Source organism: Neophocaena asiaeorientalis, unplaced genomic scaffold (assembly GCF_003031525.2).
Source record: "Neophocaena asiaeorientalis asiaeorientalis breed wild unplaced genomic scaffold, Neophocaena_asiaeorientalis_V1.1 scaffold177, whole genome shotgun sequence".
Lineage (NCBI taxonomy): Eukaryota > Metazoa > Chordata > Mammalia > Artiodactyla > Phocoenidae > Neophocaena > Neophocaena asiaeorientalis.
Genome location: NW_020172779.1, coordinates 17,212,292 through 17,239,493, shown reverse-complemented (window position 1 = coordinate 17,239,493; position 27,202 = coordinate 17,212,292). Strand labels below are relative to the sequence as shown.

Genomic DNA, 27,202 nt, shown 5'->3' with positions numbered 1-27,202 from the left:
AGTGCCAAGGCAATTCAATAGGGACAGAATTGTCTTTAACATATGGTGCTGGGACAACTGGATATCCACATAGAAAAAGATATATTTAGATCCTAATCTAACACCATACACAAAAAGTAACTTCAAGTGGATCACAGAGTTCAATGCAAGAGCTAATACCATAAAACATTAAGAAGAAAACACAGCAGAAATTCTTTGCGACCTTGGGTCAGGCAAAGAGTTTTCTGGCCAGCTCAGATTCAAGGTGAAAGAAGTTGGAGCCTACCTCTTGGTGTAAGAGTGAGAAGTGATGGGGTGGGAGGACGGCTGCTGCTACCTTTGGAGAACAGAGTCTGTCCGACTTGGCTAAGCTGGCACTCCCTCGTCCTCAATGAATGACCACAAGGACATTAAATCTCTCCTTGGTCTTGTCAGAGTTACAATTTTAAAGTCATTTATATAAATATCTGATTCTTACCTGTCTCTCCCATTATATAAACTCCATAAGGGCAGGGGCCATGTCTTTTATTAGTCCACATGTGTCTATCAAATAGAGAGCACTCAAAAGCTCTGTTTTTAAACTAAATGAATAATAGGATCATCACACTGGCTTGAGGGAACTACTGAAAACTCTGTTAAGCTCCCAAGTTAAAACACTTAATACGGTCTTATGCCCTGGCTTTTCCAAGACAATCGTGATTTAAAACGTCCTTTCCCTATAAATGTGAGTCTTCCTCACAGATAACATAATCATGACACATGCTACAGTAGGTAAGTCAATCTGCTACACCACTGGGAATCGCTGAACACAGTCTTATCCCAGACAGCTGTTTGGCAGATGTGACAGTTTCTCTAAAATAAACTGTCTGAAGAACCAATGTGTTCAAGTTTTTGTTTTTTAAATCTAGAACATGCAAATTATACAAAAGACCGAAATTAACTTTTGTAATGGAAATAGGGACAAATTCTCTTCAAATTATCACATTCTCGGCAATGTCAGCGTGTCTGAAAAGGATTAAAAAAGACCATCAACTGCTAACAAAAACATAAACACCCACACAGTGCCTTCCTCTCTGTGCCCGCGCTCCGGCACCATCAAGCACTCCTCACGCTGCACAGAAACCACGTGCTTCCGCTCCCCTAAACCTCAAAAGCCTCCTGTGGGGCTGCGCTTACTCACGCGACACACCAACACTGAGCACAGCGCTCGGCACGTGGACCGCACCAACGAGCTCACGCTCGAGAGCAACGAATTTGTGAAGTGACTGAGTGTCACAGCAAGGCTCAGGGCCTGAGACCCCAAAGGCACACCAGTGACTGTGCTCTTCAACTTTCTTGCAGTATTACCCAATCTCTTTACAAATCCCTGGCCTCACAGGTAAAGAGGGAATGATGCCAAGTAATTCACAGGGACACTGTAACAGGCAAAGCGCTATGCAAATAACAATTACTGATAAGAACTGTCAAGGATTAAAACAAAGGGAGGACTTTAAAGTACAAATTAACTATCAAGAAAAACTGTACTGACCGGAATGAGGAACTTTTTGATTTCCTCCAGAGCATGTCCCATGCGGGCATAGGCTTCTGCTGGCGGGGCAAACACTTCAATCAGAACATGGAGATCATCATTGAGGTGGAAGTACTTCGCTTCTCCACTTTTCCTCAACTCTTCTTCCTGAAAAAAGAAAAATCATGTTTAAAAGGGTGTCACTGTAAGAAGAGAAAAAGAAAAGGAAAACTACCCGAGCTTATCTGGCATGTGGTTATCACAAGAGGTTCACCCAACAGCAAACACCACCTAAAGGAAGAAAGTTTAAAACGTAAATCTGATCTTGCTGTCCCCAGGCCTTTATGGAGACCCCAAAGGCTTCCTGCTGCTGTGGGACGGGTCTCAAGTCCTGCCTCCGGCCCAGGAGTCCTCCGGCCATCTCCCGAAGGCCACGCGCTCTGCAGACGACCCGGCCCAACCCCTCCAGGCGCTGCAGAGAACCGCTTCGTATTCCTCAGACAGGCCAAGCAACCAAGCTCACTTCTTCACTGGCTACCCTGTGGGCCCCTGAGCTGTCACAAAGCATTTACCACTATCTAAAATGCCTTACTTTTTGCTCGTCTATTTTCTAATTTTTCTCACTTAAGGTGATCACCATGGAGCAGAACCCATGATTGTCTTGTTTGGGGCTGCATGCTCCTTGTCTAGAAAAGTGCTTGGTAGGTAGTAGATGCTCAACAAATATTTTTGAATGAATAGGTAAATATTATTTATTCATTTCTATGTTCATTTGCTCATTCATACAAAAAACCATTTCTACATGCCAGGCACTATGCTCTATCTGAGAATAAAACAATGAATAAAATAAATGAAAGATTTTGTTATAGGATTTTATATGATTATGAGAAACATTTAAAAAAATTTTGGTGGATATAATGAAATTCAGGGGGGGAAAAACCCCAGGTCATTAAGGGACCACTAACTTTGCTCCATTATCTTTTTCTAACAAGCCTTTGTTAGAGTAGCAATTGCAGAATCGGGTTCTTTTAACAGTCTTTGTTCTCAACATTAAAATCAGACACAGAGATTAAGATTAGTAGGAACCTACACCTAGAGTGATTTCTAAACAGCAGGAAACCTTCCTAGCCTCCCCAAAAAACCCACCCCGTAAGAGAGAGAACCCAGGAATTCCTGGCCACAGCACCTGTTGATTCCAAAAGTAGCCAAGAGGATGAGGCGGCACACAGGCCCTTGACTTCACCCCTTAAGGCTTCAACTTTTGTCACTTAACTAATCTGAATTTTTACAAAGAAAAGACATATCAAAATAAAGAGCATGAACAGGGCAGGGGATTTAGAGTTGGATAAACCTGAATTTTAGCCATGGTGCTCACCAGGTGTGTGAGTGAGTTTGAACAGGTTATATGTAATCCAACACTTAGTCTGCAAAATCAATTTGGGGTTAACACATGTGTATTAATGTAGGTCCACTGAGAAGACTACAAAGGCAGCTTGTGTAAAGGCCTGGCCCAGGAGACAGTATATATAGTGCCCAGGACACTGCCTTCTACGTGGCAGGCACTCAGTAAAGGCTAGTTTCCTTCATATTTATGGAAAGTGGGCCAGAAACTGAAAGAAAAGAAGAAAAATATTTTTGAAGGGAAAGCAAACATAAGCTACCACAATATCCTACGCATTTCCTTCAAAATTTGTCAAGTATGAAAAGGACTATTGGGACTTCCCTGGTGGCACAGTGGTTAAGAATCCGCCTGCCAATGCAGGCAGGGGACACGGGTTGGAGGCCTGGTCCAGGAAGATCCCACATGCCGCGGAGCAACTAAGCCCATGCGCCACAACTACTGAGCCGGCACTCTAGAGTCCGCAAGCCACAACTACTGAAGCCTGCATGCCTAGAGCCCGTGCTCCGCAGTAAGAGAAGCCACCGCAATGAGAAGCCCGCGCACCGCAACAAGAGTAGACCCCGCTCGTCACAGCTAGAGAAAGCCCACGCGCAGCAACGAAGACCCAACGCAGCCAAAAAGAAATAAATTTAAAAAAAAAAAAAAAAAGAAAAGGACTATTCTTTCATGCCAACGGTGGACTAGTTCTTGTTCTAATCGGAACATTTTCAATCATTTGCTCTGACTCTGCCTTTCACAGCTGAAGTTTTAGAAACTGGATTCTATGCACAGTAGTTCATCTTTGAAAGCATGAACTACTGAAATGAACACTTCTTATCTTTTTCTAATATGGCACCAAACTAATGCTTTTAATGAGAGATTGTAATTGTTGATTCATAGGCAAACATTCTCATTGCTATTACAAACCTAAGCTGGAACAGGAAGGCCTTCTTACCATAACCACAGCTGTCACGCAGCTCCATAGACTGAGCAGTTATGAATGGGTTACTTCTTGGGTTAATGATGAGAGGCAATGCAGTGTTTGGGGAAGAACACAGACTATGTTTGAAGTGCTGCTTTCAAACCCCAAATCCAATGACTGGTGACGTTACTTTATCCCCATCTTGAAGAGGTGATTTTAAAATGGATAATAATAGTGTAGTACCTACTGCTCAAAGAGTTGTTGTAGTAGTACCTACTGCTCAAAGGGTTGTTGTAGTAATAAAGGTCAAATAAACAGTCATTAGGGGTTATTAGTAATAAAGGAATTGGAGTAATTCGGAAGACACAGGAAGTCTTTAGAATTATGCCTACCACGTAATAAGCCCTCAAATGATATAGTAATGACAACTATCATTACATAACAACGGTATTAATTATTCTATTATTCTATAGTGTAGATGAGGTGGGCAAAATGTCTAGCGTGTGTGGCACAAACTGAAGGCTCCACAGTCCGCTGCATTATAGTGATTATGCTACGTAAGCACCTGGTACCTGTCAGTAATGACTCCTATAATATCATCAATGCAGCAAATACAAGAAGAAAATGGATTATGTTCACATTAGAATTTAAATGGTGAACACTCTGAAAATCTAAAAGGATGAGATTTTAATACTAAGGAATGGAAATCTCTTTAGAAACAAACACTGTTAACTGAGAACTTTCTGTAGACTAAAAATTAGTAAAAAGGATCAACTGAAATCAGTATTCAAGAGTTCAGGCAGTGAGGATCTGATTACGATACAGCAGATGGGACACCTGTCTACTTAAATTATCACCTGTGGTTACTGTCAGTGAAATGCTTTTGAAGGTGTAACTGATGGACCACCTGGCACAGCATGACAGGCGAGAAGGAGACACGGTGGGCCGGGTGGGGTGAAAGGGGCCGTTCCTACTGTACTGAAGAACTTAAAGAAGGACACGACAGACTCCGCACGCGGCATTATCAGTCCAAGACCCACAGAGCCAGAAGCATCCCGGAAGATTCTACTGCTTATTATGGCCACAGGCTGATGGGGTCAACAGACCAGGCAGAGTTCAGGCGTGTGCTAACGACCAGCACGCTGCCTGGTCATCGCTATGGGAGACTTAGGACGGTGTCCGGAGGACAGTGAAAATCTGAGAGCTGGACTGGCAACATTTGGAAAGATTCAAATAACTCTGAGTATACGAACGCTAAAGTCCCACTGAGCCTTCCACGCTGGCAGAAGCCTGTCTCGAACAGCCAAGGTAGTTCCTTGAAAGGAGATGACAATTCTCATGCTTTACTACTGCTACCCTTTATCACCTCCTGGCCTAAGATCAGATCCCTGCTTGCCCCAGAGATGCAGAGAACAAAAGAGCTAAGCTAAATCTAGAGGAGAAGGCTGCGTGAGTATAGTAACTGTAACGTCCCCTGGTGTGTATGCACTGGATGCTTCCTCCCAGTCCTCCCAGTGAGGATCTGGGACCTTTTACTAGAATGACTGCACACTGAGATGAAGAAACACTCATGCAGTTTGAGGATTCACAGACTAGGCTCTGAGCAAATGCTGCCCCACTGAAGGCCGCCGATGGAAGTGGGGTTTAGGGGCCGAGAGGTGAAGGGCTTCTGCTCCTAGGCCGTTGACCGTGGGCCCAATGGACTACGCTACTTCCTCAGTTTCTAGGTGTCTTGATGGAACGTAAATGATCAGCCACTTGCAGAATCCCCCGTTGACTTGCTGACCCATGTGGTCAAGGACAAAGAAATGAGAGGATGAGTGAAGGGGTGATAAGTGGTCTGGGAAGAGGCCCAAGTGTGTAAGAACAGGGAGCGCCATGTGAGGCAGAGTATGCACTCAGTGACCAGGCAGCCAAGGGGACCCACTGTAGCAGATGTCGAAGCACCTCATTCCCCAGCCACCTCAATGCTACTCAAAGGACTCATGAACAAAGTACCTATGGTGACAGGGAAAGAGGTCTTGTTTCTGTTTGTTTTAATTTTTATTGGGGTACACTTGCTTCACAATGTTGTTAGTTTCTGCTGTACAGCAAAGTGAATCAGTTATATGTATACATATATCCTCTCTTTTTTAGGTTTCCTTCCCATTTAGGTCACCACAGAGCACTGAGTAGAGTTCCCTGTGCTCTACAGTAGGTTCTCATTAGTTATCTATTTTATATGTAGTAGAGGGTATACGTCAATCCCAATCTCCCAGTTCATCCCACCCTCACAGGGAGAGCGGTTATGCATTACTCCACAACACGGATTCCCCTCAAAAAGGATTCCAGGCTACTGCCACTGCTGACTGTCTAATACGCCAGCAGCAGAGAACCACCACCAGCCCTTAAAATAGCAATATGGTCTGGGAGGACCACCCAGCCCTGCTATGCTATTTAGGATCCCTTTCGTTAAACGCACAGCCAGGCACCTGCTATTTTTGGACATATAATCTGGTTAAAGACTTGCCTTCCCTGCTTCCCTTCTACCTGTAAAAGGATCTTTGGGGGCCCTGATCACTGCCGCCAGAGCACAAAATGTTGCTTCTCACCAAGGAACTCCCTTAATAACAAACAAGAGCAGCACAAAGTCTATGGGCTTCACTGGTCATATCATCGACCTCATTACCAGATGGCCTTCCTGAAAACTTAATTAAGATATCAGCAAGGATGGGATACTTTCCAACAAGATACACATAATTTCTGACCAACTGACCAATATACAGTTCCACTTGCTCCTACTGCCAGAAGAGATGAGTCAGGGAATCAGAGTAACATCATTTGAGACAGTGGTGTTTAGTGAGCAGTCAACCTAACCTGGCCATGCATTAGACTCTTAAACACCTACTGGAAATTCATTTTGAGGTTTCACCCTAAACAGGTTGGTGCATGGGACTCACTCACTCACTCTCTCTCTCTCTCCACACACACACACACACACACACACACACACACACACATACATACATATATATATATTTTTTGGCCACACTGGGCAGCTTGCGGGATCTTAGTTCCCCGACCAGGGATCGAACCCATGCCCCCTGCAGTGGAAGCACAGAATCTTAACCACTGGACCACCAGGGAAGTCCGGGTCTCTGTATTTTTAAACAACATCCCATATGAGTCTGACATATAGCCATGTTTTAATCAAATAATATAATGAACTTCCCTGATTAACCCAATAATATATTTAGTTTCTCTGAATCTCACTTTTCTTACATAAAATAAGGAAAATATTATGTATCTGTCACCATTTTTCCAAGGATAACATGGAGTAATGCATGTAAAATGTCTCACAGAGTACGTGACTCACAGTGGCTGCTCAATAAACAAATGGTGGCTTTTTTTTTTTCATTATAAAAGCTACTGTTAAATGGACTTTTTGTGAGGAGGCTGGATTTTGTCTAAATAACTTTTGTCTGACAATCATTTCATGAAAAGTGATCACTCAACGTGGATTTTGTTCTCTGTAACGTAAATCTTTTTAATAATGAGAGAACAACAAAGTAATAATAGAACAACATAAGCGACAGCACATTATGAAATGTGAAAATTTCTTTCAGAATTGGTATATTTAATCAAGTGATCAATAAAAATAACTCAGTAATTGTAGCTTATTTAGAAGAGGAGGCAGTTATGTGAATACATGCACGAAGAACAACTATGTGTTAGAATTGGAAGCAATTATTAAAACATTTACCATCAATTTTAACTTGGTAAAATGCATAGGATATCAAAAGAAAGGCAAAAAGGGCAAATAAAAGCATATACTTTACAAAGTCAACAATATGAAACACAGGCATAGAAAAAAAGACCTGAAAGAACTCATCTAAAATGCAAATAGTAATGGTGAGACTATAGATAACTTTCATTTCTCTTCATGATAATTTCAATACCACTGTACTTTCTAGAAGGTATTGCTTCTAGAATCAAAAGCACAGGTGCTACAATTTCACTCTATAAATAAAAATAATAGTTACAGATTTGGTTTAAGATACTACATATTCTGAAACTGGCCAGAGTGACCGAATTTTCTAAATAGTACCACAAATATATCACTCTATACAGCATTTCCACATAATTTCATTTGAGGTCCTAGTTAGCTTTTATATAACATGTACGGATGATCTAAAAGTACATTATATAACTTGACTAAAAAAGTAGCCACTGTTTATAATAAGTATTACCTTTGCCTTGTCTCTCATGGAGCCTTTTCCAAGGATGGACATTTTTGTCAAGGTTTCTTCTTGCAAGCGCTTCAGAGAATTGCCACGTGGCCCCAAAAGTTTTCCCACAAAGTTGAACTAGGAGAAACAAAAGAACAAATTTGTAACATTCATATCTGAGGAAAATAATTTATTTCTTGAATTTTAGGAAACACTGCAGTCAGTATGCTAAACATCATTGACTAACGACAAGTATTGAAGTTACTGCTACATGCATCACCCTATAATGTTTCCCACAAACCACATAAAACAGGGCTAAAACAAACAAACAAACAAAGGATGTATTTCTTTCTACCAAATCACTTCAGTGATGGCTGTATTTTACAAATTGTATCAATAAATGAAGTTAATTCCCAGAATTCCTTAGTCGCCATCCTGACAATTTCAGCACGCATTCAATATCAACCACGAACAGTGCTGGAATTAGACTGTTGGTGAGGAAAAACGACACCAAGTGTCCTGTAATGTGCACTAAACTGGTCACCATGGAGTGTCTGGGTTCTTCTACCTGGTCAGCACTTAAGCCTCGGTTAATCAACCACTGAGTGCACTGGCCTAGATGAGTGCTACGCCTTCAGTGGCTGACCAAAGCTTTATGACAAAATCCACCTATCTATTTAGCCGAGATGAGTGCTACGCCTTCAGTGGCTGACCAAAGCTTTATGACAAAACCCACCTATCTATTTAGCCGAGATGCGGAGGGCTCTTTATTCAGCATGCAGAGTACCAGTGAATTAATTAAGGGTGCTACGGACTCTGAGGATAGACTGCCATGGTTGTAAAACCTGGCTTTTCCATTTTCCTGCTGAGTGACCCTGGGCTCGGGGTCACTAGGCCTTGGTTTCCTCATCTGTAAAGTGGGAATGATGAACGGCAATAGGACCTCCCCTTGCAGGGTATTTTGAGGATTAAATGGGTCAACATAAACAAATCATTTAAACAATGCTTAGCACATTAAAAGAGAATGAATACATACAACTGAATGAAATAATTATTGATAGGAATTTCACACAACTTCTAAAAGCCTTACAATAATTATGAATTCTTCTTGCTTCCAAATAGAAAGTCAGCCCTATTTACCACGAGAGAAACTGTTCTCTTTGGCAGGATTCTTGATCACAAACTCACGTAGTTGCTGCTGTGATATCAGCCACCTTCCATGAGCCATGCCACTGCTGTGCCGTTGCTGTTTTTAAGACAAAATCGTTCCTCGTGTCTCTAACTATGGTAATTAAAGTAATTTTCCTGAAATATGTACTTTTAAAAAGTCAAAATGGTATTTTTTCCTTGCCCACTTTCCATTTTATTGGTCTTCAACAAAACTAAATTGTCTATTTTTAACCTTTACATGTCATCCTTTTTTTGCTTTTTAAAATTTAAATTTAAGTAAATTACTTTTAAAAATATAAAAGTGAGGTCTACAGAGTTTACAATATCAAATACTACTACAAGGTGCGGGGGCGGGGGCGGGGAATCAATGTCTCAACCCACCCTCCCTCATTCTTGTTCCCCGTTTTCTCTGCTTTATCTTTCTGGAAATCCTACTATCGGATATTGAGCCTCCTGAGTTGGATCTCTAAGTTTCTCTCATTTTTCCTCCCTCCTTCACCTCCCTCTGTCTTACTTTCTGGGAGATTTAATTACGTTTCCTACATATCTACTGATTCTCTCATTTCTGCTACCACATGTTTCACTACTAACAGCATTTTCTTATATCTGTCCCTTCCTTATGGCACTTTGGAGACATTTCATGGAAGTAATACAAATTCTTATCCTCCTGAGGCGTCAAAGGCGGTAGCTGTCCCCTCCCCGACGCCGTGGAGCTCACAGAGTCTGCTACTTTCCACAGATTCCCCTTACCCTCCACGTTCTCAGAATCTGTTTCTTGCTACACTATGGCCTTTCCTCACATGACTGGTAATCCTCTGCTATTTGTTTCTAAAAATTCTAAATTGAGGCTCAAACAGGCTACCTGGATGTTCTGCTTTCATACATGCAATCTGACAACTGGACATAACAATTCACTGCGACACAGCAGCCCACTTTTTTCACCCAAAGCTACTCAAATATCAATATCTGTATTTCTTTTTCCTTGTGCTAGGCATTTCCCTGAATAGGAATTCCCCAACTTCCCAGGAGGAGGTACATAAGCCTGGCTGCCAGAATACGAAGAATCCCATTATGAAGCACACACACCTCTATTTAAAGGAAATAATTCCCACATTTTCAGTGTGGCATCTCACTGCAGCCCTCAGCTGTATCCATCTGGGTCTTAGAACCTAAAGTTTCTCTTATTCAAGCTCTTCAGGAAATCTCTCGTCTGTTGCTAGGTTAAGAAGGGCAAACGCCTGGTTTTCTCAGCTGGAGAGAGGATCCAGGGGTCTAACTACTTCCATGCACACTTTCCACCAAGTTCCCTCTTGTCGGTTCCACCCCATAAATTCACGTGCAGCTAACTGGTATCTACAATTCCCGAGTCTTCCTGAGGTTTTCCCACACTAACAGGCATGTTTCTGGTTGGCTTTCTCTTGCCCTGCAAGCTCAGGATTCTGCTTTCTCTGGCCTTTACCAGAGAAAGTCATTACCATTTATCCATGTATTTTGCAGCCACCAAAATTTTTTTTTCTTTTTTTTAAACACCTTTATTGCAGTATAATTGCTTTACAATGGTGTGTTAGTTTCTGCTTTATAACAAAGTGAATCAGTTATACATATACATATGTTCCCATATCTCCTCCCTCTTGCGTCTCCCTCCCACCCCTCTAGGTGGACACAAAGCACCGAGCTGATCTCCCTGGGCTATGCGGCTGCTTCCCACTAGCTATCTATTTTACATTTGGTAGTGTATATATGTCCATGTCACTCTCTCACTTTGTCCCAGCTTACCCTTCCCCCTCCCTGTGTCCTCAAGTCCGTTCTCTACATCTGCATCTCTATTCCTGTCCTGCCCCTAGGTTCTTCAGAACCTTTTCTGTTTGTTTTTTAGATTCCATATATATGTGTTAGCATACGGTATTTGTCTCTCTCTTTCTGACTTACATCACTCTGTATGACAGACTCTAGGTCCATCCACCTCACTACAAATAGCTCGATTTCGTTTCTTTTTGTGGCTAATATTCCACTGTATGTATGTGCCCCATCTCCTTTATCCATCCATCTGTCAGTGGACACTCAGGTTGCTTCCACGTCCTGGCTATCGTAAACACAGTGCAGCACCGAATTTTACTAACATCGTTTGTCCATTGTTGTCTCACACTCCCATTCTTATCTTCATAGACCAGTGCCTTTTTAATTCATTTATATTCATTTTAGCGGGTGTCAAGGATAGCATAAAAATTAATTTGTATTCAAACAACCATATTTATATCACGTCTGTAACAGTTAAATATCTCCCAATTAATAAAAATTAAGAGACCTTAGAAAACATCCAGTCCAAACCTCTAATTTCATACTGAGGAAACTGAAGTCCACAGAATGATATGATTTACTCAAAGTCACTTGATAAAACATAAGACCACGAGATTCCATATAAGAAGGAAGAGCATTTTATCTGCAGTTTTCTTTCTCCATTTAACTTCTATGAGTCTTTTGCTCACAAAAAGTACACACACGCGCATTGTGACCATCGGAAGCACTTCTGCTCTCCTTTGTCACCACACACGGCGCATCAGCTGCATCGCGCTGGTCAAGCTGCCCCCGTGAACTGCAGACGCCTCATCCACAACACAGGGGTCAACCGCTTACTGTGGGCGCCTGATGTATGAATTAATACGAAAATGCACAAAAATCACCTAGTAGAGCAGTCGACAGGCCGTGCACTCTCTGTGCTGACAAATCAGCAAGTAATGAATGGATGAATTTAACTATCGTGAACATACATAAATTGGGGTGAACAATGCCCACCTTGTACGTGTACAAGGCTGCCGAGAAGCCACCACCTGGAACAACACGGCCGCCGCACCCAGGCCACCCAGGTGGGTCGAGGGGCTGAGCTCTGTCTGGGAGTCGGGGTGTGAGGTAGGACCAGGCATGTGGATGCTGACCGTCTGCACAGCTGAGCCACACAACGGCGATGGGCTTGGCTGCCTGACGGGGGTCTCCACCCAGGCTGCGTCGCCTCCCCGGCAGGCGTTTGGAGATGGCCAGAGTACCTGGTGACAATGACTGTGGGCCACCACTGCATTAGTGGTCAAAGGCCTAGCAGTCACACGTCAGCGTGGATGGGGCCGCCCTTCACAGCGAGGAAGGGGCCTGTGTAAAACGTCAGTCGTGCCTGTTCAGAAGCCCTGCTGGCTGAAAGGAGGAGCTACAGACCTGTTGCTTACTCTGCTTCTTCGGCTCGGAGCCCTTGCTGCTGTCTCCCTCAGATCACAAGTTCAATTCCTCCAGGGGTTCTAGAAGATACCCCCCCACACACACGCACCCCTGAAGCCCACCACGGCCTGTACCTGCGACAGGGCCTACGGGCTGAGCACGGTTCAGACTTTAAATGAGCAGCTGAGCAGCACAGCCCTCCGACCTGCCGAGTTCTACGACCCACCGAGGGTCCGGCCACCTGCTCCCGACCTCTGAGGCGCGTCGAGGGCTCCCTCTCGCCCGCGGTGTGACCCCAGCAGTGTCCTCAGCCCCACCGAGTCTACCATGGCTGAGGTTCACAGGGGTCATTAAGCTGAAGGGGCATCAAGAAGACGAAGAGGTAGCACCTCCAGCGCTGAGGGCTGGGACCTGCTGAAAGTCACCTGAGCCCACACACCCTCTGCACTCCTGCGAACGGCTCACCGCAGAGAACTACTCTTCCCCAGACGCGGGCGACCCCCTTGCTTCTCTAGGCCGGACACAGACCCTCCTTTCTCTGCGCCATAAAAGATTAGCTGTTCTTTTTGTCCACTGATCAGTCAGAGAACGTCCCTTAACCTGACGTGATCAAACTCCAGTTAAGCTTCTGTCCTTTCCTCACACAGGCAACCTGGGCTGGCACAGGCCTCTGCGACAGGCCCTCTGCTCCCAGGGACCAGCCTTGGGCGAGACGCTGTCTGCCGCCTGTCCCTTCCTGCCCCCCGTCCTGTCCTCCACCCACGTCCCTGCACCTTCCCGGCCTCGTCCACTCTCTCTCCGTGGTCTGACCTCTGAGACACCGACAGGCCTCAGGCTCAGAGTTCTCCCTATCGCAACAGCAGCCCCTTTCCCTGATCTTCCAGAAACCCTTCCAAATACAAAGTCTGTCCTTCCTTAAGCCAGGATTTGTTTTCTATTTGATGAGGGCATTGGCAAGACAGACAGTAAGAACCTAATACATTTCAGCCTTCATTCTTACTCATGATTTCATTTGTGTGCAGATTTGAATCAAAGGTAAAAGTGTTATTTCCAAGACCAGTGATTCTTCTCCAGGTGCCAATTATTATATGACAAATATACTATCGTATTACAAATGTGACAACTGTAAATAGGAAACTTTTCAAATGATTATGAAGATGGTAAACCAACATACAGTATATTTGAGCTTTACCACATAACGGATAAGATCCAATAATGATGTTCTTCCCCAGTAAAGATCAAGGAAGAACTCGCTTTAATTGATCTAAACTACATTTGTGACATGACACTGTTCCACGGGGACAATTAAAGTTAAGCTGTCATTTCATAAACAACTAAGCCTCAATCAAGGACACGTCACTGTCTCCATTAAAGCGTTTCCCTTAATTGGGTGCTCACCAAACAGTTGATTAGTCCAACAAAGGGATGCTTTATCCACCTCTTGCTCAACACTAAAACTGAACTTGTAATCTCTGCCAACGTAGCAGCAGCAGATACGTTATTCTTCCCAGCAAATGGCACTACCGTCCATGCAGCAGCTCAAGCCAGAAACCTGACACTCATTCCATAAGGGCAGTGACGAGGCCTTTTGCAGTCACTGATCCAACACCTGTGCGGCGAGGGCATTCAGTCAATGTCCAGTGAATCAGTGAATTGTATCGTAACAATGTTACCTCCTAGAGCTCTCTTAAACCTGCCCACTTTCCTGTAGCCTCACCACAACCACTAGTCCCGCCATCACCACCCCTCACCTTGCCCACTGCAGAATTCCATCTCTGCATCCACTTCTATCTCCCTGGATCAGCAGAGAGGTCTTAACCCAAAGGGGACCTTGTTACATCTCTGTTGCAAACAGGACTGTCCGACTCCCCTTCGAGGAGTCCTCATGCCCCGGAACTGCCGTGCAAGGCCCTCTCCAGCACCGCCCTTGCTCACCTCCCCGGCCTCACCACTCTCCTGCTTTTGACTTTAGCCATTCTGGACTCATTGCAGCTTCTCAAAATTACCGTGTTCCAAGAACTACCCATTTCAGCTCAGATGTAGAGCTTGTAAAGAACGTCAGTCTCACCCTTAAAACAGGAAGAAAACGGAACAGAATACAAACTAATGCTGAAGTGCCAAGGCAAACACTAACCACACAGCTGGAGAGAGTACAGACACCTGCGGGGAGAGATAAGACTCAAGCACCTGTCTCTTTGGACGGGGGACGAGCATGAGAGCAGAGAAGACCAAAAGCCCAGAATTAAGAAACTTGATACCTTCTCAAAGGTTTTTCCTGCAGGAACTCACCACCACCACCACCCCCAACCCCCAAGTGCTCACAGGCAAGATCAAGGAAGAATCCTGAGACCACCTGCCCTGGCTAGTGGGGGAGAGGAAAACAGCCTCTACTGAAATCTGCTCAGAGCCGCACCCCCTACCTCTCCTCCTAATCTGCAGGAGGAAGGGCAACAAAACCCACTTTGCTTTGTTTCTTAAAATATTGACAAAATCAACAACACAGGTACTGACATCAGTGTCCAGCCCTCAGGAAGTGTTATTCTCGCTACAACACTGGTGAAATGCAGACATGTTCTAGGTGCTGGGTGAAGAACCGAAACAAGCAATGGCCGCGTCCGTACTGAGCCCCATATGCTCACAGAAGAGCCGGATGACAAACAAGAAAAACAGAAGCGCAGACACAGCGTCTGTTAATTACTGCTAAGCGTCTGTGGAGGTGGGCAGAAGCCAACTACTGAGAGCGTGGGTAGTCATGGAGGGCTGGGCAACGTCAGACCAGGCTGGCCTGTGATGGTCAGCTCAGCTGCACCCTATGCAAGGATCTGGAAACAGAGACTTTCCTGCACTGTGAGTAGCAAGTGCAAAAGCCCTCAGGCACTACGGACCTTCTCTGAAATAAGAAGACGGCCAGCCTGATGGAGCAGAGCAGCCAGGGTGGGGAAGTAAGGGGCAGAGTCATCCATCCAGGCTAAGGGCTTGGACTTAATCTGGGGTCTAAGGGGCTTTCAGTTTTTCTTTGTAAAGGACAAACGCAACACAACCAGCCTTTCCCGGGCTCAGCAGAGTCTGGCAGGCCTGGGCGGCTCCTCCAGGCACCTCGACCCTCTTAGTCCCCCACACTCCCTCTCCTCCTGCCTTCTTTTCTTCCACTTACCAAACTACGGTTTAAAACATTTCCTTTCAGGTTGTACTCCTTGGAAGAGGAAATATGTTTTACTCAACTGTGGAATCTTCACATCTTAACCCCGGTCGTCAGTCTTAATACACACAGTAATACTCAGAAAAAGAAAACTTGTACTGGATCAACAAAAGCAAAAGAACAGGTTAATAAATTCTGGGTCCAGGAACCTAGTCTTCTGCCTATCGTTGCTTTATTTTAAAAAGGCCACGGCTGTATCAGCAGTGACATAAAGTGAAAACACTCTTTGGCACAAAAGGAAAGGAATTTCAAAACATAAAGTCCTCTCAATGGTAGAGTCCCTCCTGTTCACTATGGCAAAAATGCTCAAAAGCGCTACGGTATCTTTTCTGACTATAACATGAACTACTTAACGCTCCTTGTACATTAGTTATTTTTCTTAAATGTACTTCACTATTTCATCGGCAGAACAGTCTGGGATAAATCTCATATGCGCTAAAAGCAGCTTCCTTTGGTCCATTACAGTCCCTTCTCCCCCTCAGCGTCCTCCCACCTGACCCTAAAACCCCGGTCCAGCCGACATACACACAGCCGCACCTGCCTTGGTAATTAGAAAATGAGGGACTAGGTTATGCTTTAATGACATCTTGGGCATCTACTGTTGCATAACAAACTAACCCAAAATGTAATGGCCTTGAACAACCACCGTTTTATTTATTTGCTCACAGTTCAGCAATCTGAGCCCTGGGGGGAGTTCTATGTGGCAACAGCCAGACCAACTGCAGCTGGAGGACCCACTTCCAAGACGGCTTATTCCCATGTCTCTTAAGTTGGTGGTGGCTGTCAGATGGGGACCTCAGTTCTTATTGGTTTGATTCTCCTCCTCCTGGGTATCCCAAGCTTCCACCTCCCATGGTGGCCTCGGGGTGGTAGGACCTTTGCATGGTATATGTCTTCCAAGGTCAGAAAAGCAGAAGCTGTCAGGCTTCCTTAAAGCTCCAGCCTGGAAGTTCACATCTTGTCAGTTAAAGGGAGCTGCAGGGTCAGGACAGACTCAAGGGAAGGGCACGCACGATACAGGTCATGAACGCAGGGAGTGGCCACTGGGGGGCGCACTGCCCCAGACAAAAAAACGATGAAGCAGTCATTTATCAAAACGTTTTAAGAGCCTCAAACATCACGGTCTTTTCTAGGCCTAGCAATCACCTGCCTGCCTTCCCTCCCTTAAGAGGGGATGGAGGTGGCACTCTCTGAGGGCAGGGACCCGGACTCACCCCCCGTGTGCCTCAGCCACAGACGAGAGCCGCACTAGCTCCCAACAGGAAGCAGCATTTCATGCGCTGCGAGTGACTGATGAGTACCAACCAAAATCAATGTCCAAAATGTACCAATCGCTACCCAAGATTTAATTAAAACGAACCCTAAAGTATACCACGCAGGCACAGATGGAGGGAGGCGTATTTTGGGTACATGGTCCTAACTGTCTAACATCTTGTAATTGAGCGCCATATAAAATCTACGCGTTTATTAAAAATGATTAAAAAGGCATCTGACAAAGACTAAAATAAGGAGGTACTGTAATACATAAACAATGTAATTCATTTCTGTAGAGGTAGGTCTGAAGTAGGATGTGAGAAATGAGAGGATATAAAGAAATAAAAAATCCTTTGTTTGCATACAGTATATGTCTCAAGTTTAATGAAGAGCTAATAAATTGCGAGAAAGGAAGGAGGTGAAAGGAAGCAGGTCCACCGGTGCAGTCCACGGCGACTAAGTGTTCCCCACAGACTATCACGTCCAATGTTAAGATCACATCCAGATCTTAAGTTAGGCAGCCAAGAAGGATCCCTGGCCCCTGCACTACAGTTTATATGCACATAAAATGGATGTGAGTGTGTGTGCATATATATGTATGTATACATTTATTTTAAAATGCTACACCTGATCTACCATTGGGTAATAATATTTCGATCCTTACTTAGGTCAAGAGATTCATCATTAACGATACTGGATGTAAAAAAACAGTCCCAATTTGAAAAGACTGTTCTTCTTGCGCCCATCTGGACGGGAGCTGCTCTCCCCCTGTCCCGGTGCCGAGCCTGCGGACGGAGCGGCTCTGCCGTTTTCCTGCTCATTTCGACTGCATCTACAGTGGCCCTGAAGTCGCAGTCTCTCTTGCAACAATCTTTGTCCACTGAAAAAGGTAAGTGAACTAAAACTAGTAGATGCAATCCAAGAATCCATACGCAGGCACATACACAACTATCTGCCCCAATTACTGAAAGCAAGTGAGCGATTAAAACTTGGGAGCTTCTGCCTCGGAGAATCCCCTCTTCTCCTCCAGCATCCTGTCTCACTGTGCACACAACTGTCCTGGACTCACATGTGCCGGGTAATAGTACGAGTGCTAACCTGTGTAACAAACACTAATAAAGCTTAATCTCTTGAACACGAGCATGGGCTCTGGAGCCAGACGTCTGGGGTTCAAATGCCTGTTACTGTGTACTAACATTTAGCAAGTTACTTCACGTCTCTGTTTTTTAGTTTTTCATAAGTGAACAGGAGATAATCATTCCTTCCTCCTAAAACTGTAAAGATCAACACGTGAAAAGTTAACACATGTAAGGCCCTTAGAACAGTGCCTGAGACGCAGAAACCATACGCTACATACAAACATTAAAATAGAAGTTCTAGCATGTTCTTCTAGCACCCAAATGTAAGGTTGGACATAACATCCCTCTGGAAAACGTCACCCCATATTCTCTTTCTAGACCTTACTGGAGAGAAAGAATTAAACTGTCAGGAAACACATTTGGTTCATCACCTCCACATTCACCTAATTCCTGCCCAACGGCAAGAATGAAAAGAAAATAAACGAGGTTTGTTTTACCTATCTCCTTCTCTTGAAAGGAAAAGACCAGATCACTACTTTCACTAGCTTTACGAGCCATTTTAGGTCCCAATAATTTAACCACTAACACAATGATTAATTAAATAAATCCACCTCTTAGTTGGTATTCAGAATACTGATCTCATTTGAATTAAGCCAATGTCATAAATGCAAAACTCCAAACAGTAGTAAACCTAACAACAGACTTGGGACCATGGCATTCATATGAAATGGAGCAGCCTCTTTGGTAACAGAACGTTTCTCAGGATCGTTAGTAACTGAGTCAAGCTTTGGATTACTGACAATAATTTTCATGATTCTGATAATCACCTCTGATAACAAGGTGATATCACCTTGTTATCACCTCTGATAACCTCTAACGATAACAATCACTTTTACATGAGAACTTGAATTTCTAGGGAATAAAAGTCATTCCAACTTGTGTTTAAATCAATCATTCCTAAATGTTGAGGACTCAAAAAAAAAAAAGTAAGATCTTTTATAATGCAGAATATTTCCTACTATATATTCTACTTGTTTATTTGTATCTGTCACAAATCTTTCAGGGCTCCCTAGGCCATATAAAAATCTAATGTGCAAGTACAGCACTTGAAGGCTTTCCACGCTAGTCATCACCATTCCAACGAATGCTACAAACTACCATTCCCCATAATTAAATCATTCTGGCCCAAGAGTTACTCTGTCTTTCCCCCTGATCTCTGCTTGTTAACATCCTGAATTTATACTTAAGGACTACATTTAATTCCACCTGTAGTTCTTTCTCCAGAAATAACTCTTCCTCACTCTTTTAAAATCTTGCAGTGTCCATCTATTTCTCTTATGTTAGTTCAGTCTTTACCCTATATTATTTAGTAAAATTTACTGTGGTTCTCCTGTTAGACTATAAATCCCTGGAGAGTAATTAGGACCCATATTTTATTCATCGTCCTTCCTGCATAATGATTTCTCAATACATACTTGTGAAACTAAAGTTTATTTTGCCCCAAACCAGATGGCATTAGTCAACATAGTTTTTATTGATTTTCTTTGCTGTCGAAATTACTGCAACATATTAGAGCTATATAAATACTATTATTTAAATTTATTAATTTGCCAACCAGAAATCACTAAGCATTATCGGTAGTGGTTGAGATTATTTGGTATTGCTCCACTGACTGTAATTTTAACACAGTTATCTACTTTAAAATGGTAAACAACCCTACTTATTTAGACATCAGCAACCCTGAAAATCAATCAAGTAAAGTACACAAGTAACTTCTTCAGGAGATGACATGGGCAAAATCACACACACAGTAACACACCATCTGAAATCATCTACTTTATGTACTTTTTAATCTCTATATGCTCAAAGCTGGATTACATTCTTTGGGCGGGGGTGGGGGACTGGGTGGACAGCAAAACAAATAAAACAAGCAATGTAGCCCATATATACTTAAGTTTGAAAATGTTAATCCAGAAAATCCCAGACTGCAATAGTCTGGCTTCAAGTGTGGAGAATGGGATGGAGGATTTGAAACTGGATAAGAGGCTATTACAAAAGACCAGGTGATGGATGATAGTGGTCTAAAGTAAGGAGTGGCAGTGGAATGCAGAGATAGAAATAGATGTGAATTACTTTTAAAGTAGAAGTAATAAAATGTATATGTCATTGTACTTCAAGAATGGAGGGGGAGAGGTAAATGAAGGAGAAATTAGTAGACAAAAATGATATGCTAGTTTTAGGCATGGGCTCCTTAGATACAGGGGCTGTCTGTCATTCACTAAAATAGGAGCACAGGGAAAGGTCCAGGTTTGCCAAGAAGAGGTATGAAGTTCACTTATGGACACATCAAATATAAGTCACATCTGGTGTCAGAAAGCTAGTAAATGGCAGAGCTAGTAGGCATAACAAAGAGGGGCTGACTTCTAAACCTGACTGCTTTCCCCTCTGTAAGTGTCTCAGTATCAATGTATATACTAAGTGCCCTCTGTTTCATGTAACTGTGTGTCAATTACTTGTTTTGATAAAAGTTCACAGTTTGGGCCATTTAATGAATTTCTGCCATTTTACTCCACTGCGGGGGTGGGGGGTGGAGGTGAGGTGGGTGGAATCCTAGAAGAGAGGGGTTAAGCTTTGTTCAAATTTCCTGTGTCCAACAGTACAAGCTGTGCAATTTTCAGGTGATCCAACTGGGAGGTCTTCATGGGGCCCAGAGCCAAAATAAGCCGTCCAATAACATTTAACACATCTAAGCCAGTAATATATCGCTAAGCACTAAAGTTGTTTTACCTTTTGGCTCAGCGACACACTTAAGAGACCGATCCTCCATCACCTCTCAAAAATAAGCAGTGATGTAACAAAAGATTTACACAGAACAATATTCATCACGGACTTTAATTTCTAAATGTACTGCATTGTGACCAAAGTACATATAATGGTAGCATTTCTACTCTTTTAAATGTAATGAGATTTTGGGGGACCTGTAGATAACCAAATTTTGTAATTACTCATTTGACTCAATAAAATAGTAATAGTAATAACAATAACACCCCCTCCCAAAAAAACGTGAGCAAATTCTGTCACAAGCCCCTTAATATATGCATTGGCTGTTTCTGAAGTCCACTTAACAACTTTAAGTTCAAGGGCTGCTTTCTGGGTCAATAATCAAGCATTTTAAAAGAGAAGAAGGGAAAAGTCACAGCATAAGGTTTGAAATTCCTTCACAGTGTTTTTTGAAAGCTATCATATTCACAAATACCAACTTAACTTTCTAATTCTCGTGACATAGGGGCGTGTATCACAAGACCTCAAGGGTCCAGAGAAGACCTCTGAGAAAAGAACGAAAGTAGCCTCGAAGAGGCTCATCTCTACTTACAGCTGCACCTTCCTCCCGCTCCCACTGTAAGACACGGGTTGTCAAGGTGGGAGAGGGCTGGCCTGGAAGGGGACTTGCGCTCAGTGAAGCAACGGACTGCGGGCCAAGACATTTCCCTAAGGCTCCGTGTTCCAGCGTGGCCTTTCTGCTTCCCCAGAGGGTCCAAGATGTCATGGATACCAGGAGGGACACCGACCATGACTTGTCATAAACACATGTGTCTTTAAGTGATGATTTTTATTATCAGGCTTCCTCGACACCAACAAGTTTCAAAATCCCCCCTGGACAGCATTGTGGATTTCGGTGACGGCACGTAAGGACTAACGAACAAGTGCATTATCATTTTATTTCTACAGGTAAAGTATCAACTGGACACCAAAAATAAAAAGGATTTTCACATGAATCCTCTTGAAAAAACATTATTTGCCTCCAAAAATTAATTAGGAGTCACAGGAAAGGCAACTTTTAACATACCGATATGACTGTCAAATATTTACCATTCTAGGAAAATTTTGATAGCCATGATGATTTCTATGGAATAGGCTTCCTTCCACCCAGTAGTAAGTTCGTGGGTTTTTAATTGTCTGCAATTCACTACAGGGGAAAAATGCAAGCCAACTTTAAAAAGAAGGCTTCTCGAGCTTTAATTCAAACTCCAGAGGAAACATGTTTTATAAATACTTCGCTCTTCTCTCTCAAAGACTCTTAACCAAAGAACTTCTGTGAGCCAGCAAATATATCAAATTTAAAATATGCACATAATAGGAAAATATTTAATGTAAGAACCCATATTGCCTAATATAAAGTTACTGAAAATAATATGTAAGCATTAGAATGCTGAGAGATTAGACAACAATTACCAAATTATGAAAATTAATAAATCTAATTTAAACCTGTAGAATCTAACTCAGTACACTAAATCTTAAAAACCATTATCATAGTACACAGGTATCTCCTAAGTTAACAATCTCGGGCACTTTTTTTCCCCCAAAATGGGAATCTTTTTTTTTTATACTAATTATAAAAGTGACACCAAGTTATTATTAAAACATTAAAGTACAGAAACATGTAAAGTAGAAAAGAGCACATGACCCTTACCCTCCAGAAAATAACTGCTAGTAAGATTCAAGTTAGTTTTTCTTAAAATAAATGTTCAACTAGGGTTTTATCTGTCCTACATGTTGCTTTTCTTTCTTTTATTTAACAGTATAATAAAGACAATCTTACCATAGCAGTAGAGCATGTATGCATAATGATATATACAGATATAATTCAATTTCATATGACAACTGACTTTTTAAAATGGTGCATAAGCCTTCTTTTACCCTAGCATGACTTTACATGTGGCATTCCATTTCCTGAAATAGTTTCCAATAATTAAACACCTGGAGAAACCCACCTCATACTCCAAAGCAGCTCAAAGGTCACTTCCTGTTCTAACTTCACAGCCCCGCCTTGGCCAATCCTACCTTATATAAGTAAAGTGATGAGGGATCAGCCTCCATTCACTGCTCCCTTATCACTTTATTTATAAATCCTCAATAAAAACCTGCACATCTTATTGAAATTAACCTGCTTAGCCAAGTACAATGGCTGGTAGTTTCTCAAATGCCCTCTGCCCTGTATCCCCCTGTCATGGCCACCCCTCCATCTCACCCTGTCTTACTTCTGACCCCTACCCAGCCAGCTCCTTCAGAGCCTTAGGGAAGATTTCTCTGACACTGTCAGCATGATCCTCTGTCTTTCTAGAGCACCCCAACATTGAACGTCTCACACTGTATTATACGAAATTAAGTTATTCATCTGTATTCCCCACAAAACGGAGAGCTTCTTGTGACAAAAGGACATGTCTTAATCCGTTTTGTTTTCCAGGCACAATTCCTGGCTCAGAGAAGACCCTCAATAAATGTTACTATATGAATGGATACATGGGATCAATGATGAAGGAAACAGTGAATTAAAAAAAAAAAAATCAATGTAAAATCTAAAGCACAAGGCATTTAAGGTCCTCACAGATAGGGTGCCTTGTTCCAATGTTGATTTGGCACTTAGATTAACTCTGTTACATCGAGTCACTGCCCAGAACCAAGGGTTAGGGTTTACCCACGGGGAAACTTTGGAGGACAATTTCTATAGCTTAAAGTCTTTTAAAAAAAAAAATCATGAAACAGTGTTTATTTGCGTTTCACACTTTGCAAGCTCGCACATATGCTCAAGAGAACAAATATATTTTGGGTTTGAATACTTAAACACTCATGTTCGGTGTTTTACCATTGAAAGAGTGCTGAAATGGTTCATTGAGAGAAATTACTCAATTAATGGAAATCATTTTATTAGTTGGAGTTTCACAAACAGTGCTTCTCTCTTGCCCCAGAAGCTGAAAGTGTACAATAGCCTCAATTCCACACCAAGCTGCCTCTGCCCATTGCTATTCCAGAGGGGCAAGTACTGCCAGCTTCCTCCATCTCAGCCTATTAACGGACACCAGCATGAAAGCTTTTTCTTAGAACTGATGCAAGTCCTGTATTAGCCTTTCCACAAGGCTGGCTTAAAACTCAAATGCTCAATTTGCTAAGCAGAAATATGCTTTTCAGCCTTCTGAAAGCAGATTTCTAAGCAGCCTACTTCAGACATTACGAGGACTTGACATGGACTCTGCTCTCTGTGAGACACAGAAATTATAATTCGTCTTCCCCTACTCTCATCAAAGCTGACACTGAATAACAACATTTGAGGTCTTATTTCACATACTTAACTCATACACAACAGAGTATTAACTTCAGATTAATTATCTACCAGACTATGAACTCTTTAACGTTGGGGATGGTGTCTGTGCATCTTTCTACCTACTGCATGTTGAGCATATCAAGCCTGGTCAATCAATTTATAAAAGTTCCCATAATCCATGCTGTGTTTAGTAATTAGTGTGTCTACAAAATGCTCATAACAGTTTTCTGTTTACTAAAATGTATTATATATCTTCAGTTTTGTAAGTATGGCTGAGTAAGTTCCTAACAGGCTGACTGTCTCTAGGTAGACAACTATAAATTCTCAAACGCTGAACAAAATACAAAAAGCAAACGTCTAAAGCCTCCGCAGAATGCTCAAAAACAAGGAGGTTCTACAAGGGAGTCAAGACTTGGAAGAAGGGAATGGCTGGGTGAATTCACTGATTGTAGAGCTTTTAGCTGCGTAGCAGAGTTTGAGGCAACCATAGTGCTGAAATGTGTGGGAGGAATACTAGAAATGAGAGTTAGACTTGAGGAGCCCCAAATTTTGTGTATAAAATCTGTCAGTCACGTATGCCAAAAATAAACCCCAAAGTCAAACTGAGAAGTAAACTGAGTTCTGCACTCCTATCCGACAGAGTCTGCATCTGAATCCAAAAATATCAACACCCTTCAAAGAAACATAACAGAATCCAATTTCCACAATATAACGCAATGTCCAGTATACAATCCAGAATTACCCAACATATAAAAAATAAGAAAAATGTGACATTATCAAGATAAAAGAGTATCAATTCACATCAAATCTAGGATGACTAAGATTTTAGAATCAGAGACTTTAAAGCACCTATTTTAACTGTGCTCAATTACACAAGATAATATAACACCTGCAATAAATGGAAAATCCCGGCAAAGAAAAAAACATGTTTCCAAATACATATATTTATATATGAATCACATATAAATTCTGAAACAGATAAGTACAATACCTGATACAAAAATTTTATCTGATAGGCTTTACCAAAAAAATAAAGATAACATAGGAAAGAGTCAATGAGTTTAAGATACAGCAGCAGAAATGATCCAAACTGAAGAAGAGGGGGAAAAAAACTAATAACAAAAGTGAACAGAGTCACAGGAATCTTTTCGAGAATATCAACAGGTTGAAAGTACCTGTAATTAGAGTCTCAAAGGGCGGGGAGTGAAAGGATCAGAAAAAGTATTTAAAGAAGCAATACCTGAAATATTATGATGAAATGGACAAATCCTTTGAAAAACACAAAACAATTTTCACAAAAGATGAAATAGAAAATCTGATTAGTGCCTTATCAATTAAAGACATTGAAGAACTTATATTTGATTCATATATAAATATATGTATTTGAAAAGAGTTTTTCACCACCAAACTCCAGGCCCCGGACAGCTTCACTAGTGAATTCTATCTAATAATAAAGAAAACAACAGCACCAAACTGACATACATTCTTTTTTTGGGTGGGGGGGAGGGAAAGAACACTTCTATGTGTGTGTGTGTGTGTGTGTGTGTGTGTGTGTGTGTGTGTGTGTGTGTGTGTGTGTGTGTGTGTGTGTGTGTGTGTAAATTATAGGCCACTATCACTCATGAATACAGATGCATTTGAATCCAACAATGTATAAAAAGGATAATATATCATTAAGTAGGGTTTAACCCAAGAATGCAAAACTGGTTTAATTTAGCCAAATCAATCAATAAAATTCACTATATTAACAGTATAAAGGAGAAACATCCTATGTTCATTTCAACAGATGCAGAAAAGGTATTCAACAAAATTCATCACCCAGTCAGGATCAAATCTCTCAGCAAAACTAAAATAGAAGAAAACTTCCTCTACCAGATACAAGTCACCTACAAAAAAAACCTCACAGCTTTACCATGCTTAATGGTAAAATACTGAATGTTTTCCACACTGCCTGAGAACAAGAGAAAACTGCCTAACGTCACCACTTGTATTCAAGCATTATACTAGAGATCTTAGCCAATACAGTAATAAGATAATAAAAAGCATAAAAATTGGGAAGAAAGAAGTAAACTGTTTATGCAGATGATATGATTATGTACATAGCATATTCTAAGGAATCTATAAAACAACTTGCTAGAACAAGTGAATTTATTAACAAGGTAGCAGAATACAAGGTTTATACTAGAGGCAAAAGGTTATAGTAGAGGCAAAAAAATTGGAAAATAAGATTTCAAAATACTTTACAAGAGTGTTCAAAAACCATGAAACACTTAGGAATAAGTTCAACAAAAGACAAGACCTCTACCCTAAAAAGTACAAAACACTACTGACAGAAATTAAAAATCTAAATGGAAAGATATACCATGTTCAAGGAAGGGAAGACTTAATACTGTTAAGATGTCAGAACTCCCTAAACTGATCAACAGATTCAATGCAACTGCAATCATAATCCCAGCAGAATGTTTTGTGAAAATAAAACAATAAATTTATATAGAATTGCAAAGGATCTATATGGAAGCAATCCTGAAAAAGGACAAAGTTGAAGGGACTACATTACCTAACTTCACGTCTTACTATAAAAAGCAACAGTAATGAAGATGGTATGGTACTGGCATAATGATCCATAAATAGATCAATGAAGCAAAATAGAAAGTACAGAAATAGACCCTCACTTAACACAGTCATCCAATTTCCAACAAAGATGCCAACACAATCGGTGGGAGGAAAATATCTTTCAGCAAGTGGCACTGAAAAAACTGGATATCCATATGAAGAAAAAATGAATTTTGACTGTCTTTCTCACACCATACACAAAAACTAATTTGAGATGTAGCATAGACGTAAAATTAAAAGCTATAATGGTAAAGCTTTTAGGGGAAACACAGGAGACTATAAGTTATAAAGGACTCTAACATTTCCTTGAGGTTGGCAAAGATTTCTTAGTTGACAGAAGGTAAAATCATAAAAGAAAAACTTGATACATTAGACGTCATCAAAATTTAAAACTTCTGCTTATCAAAAAACTCTGTTAAGAAAATAATAGGCAAGCCACAGACTGAGTCACATATTCACAAAACGTATATCCAACAAAAGATCTGTAGCCAGGATATATTTTAAGAAAGCTCCTACAACTCAATGATAAGAAGACATACAGCCCACTCAGGGAGCGGCAAAAAATCTAAAAAGAGACTGCAAAATT

General features: G+C 41.8%; 1 protein-coding gene across 3 annotated transcripts in view; it reads right to left on the bottom strand.

Annotated features, from left to right (window-relative positions):
- The window catches only part of KHDRBS3 (KH RNA binding domain containing, signal transduction associated 3), a 155,425-nt gene that overhangs the window by 74,865 nt on the left and 53,358 nt on the right, over positions 1–27,202 (bottom strand). For all 3 annotated transcript variants that reach the window (XM_024741261.1, XM_024741263.1, XM_024741262.1), the window contains 2 exons: positions 8,019–8,135; positions 1,508–1,654 (listed from right to left, as the gene is read on the bottom strand). In XM_024741261.1, coding sequence (XP_024597029.1) covers positions 1,508–1,654; positions 8,019–8,135 — 264 coding nt within the window. The remainder of the gene's footprint in view (positions 1–1,507; positions 1,655–8,018; positions 8,136–27,202) is intronic.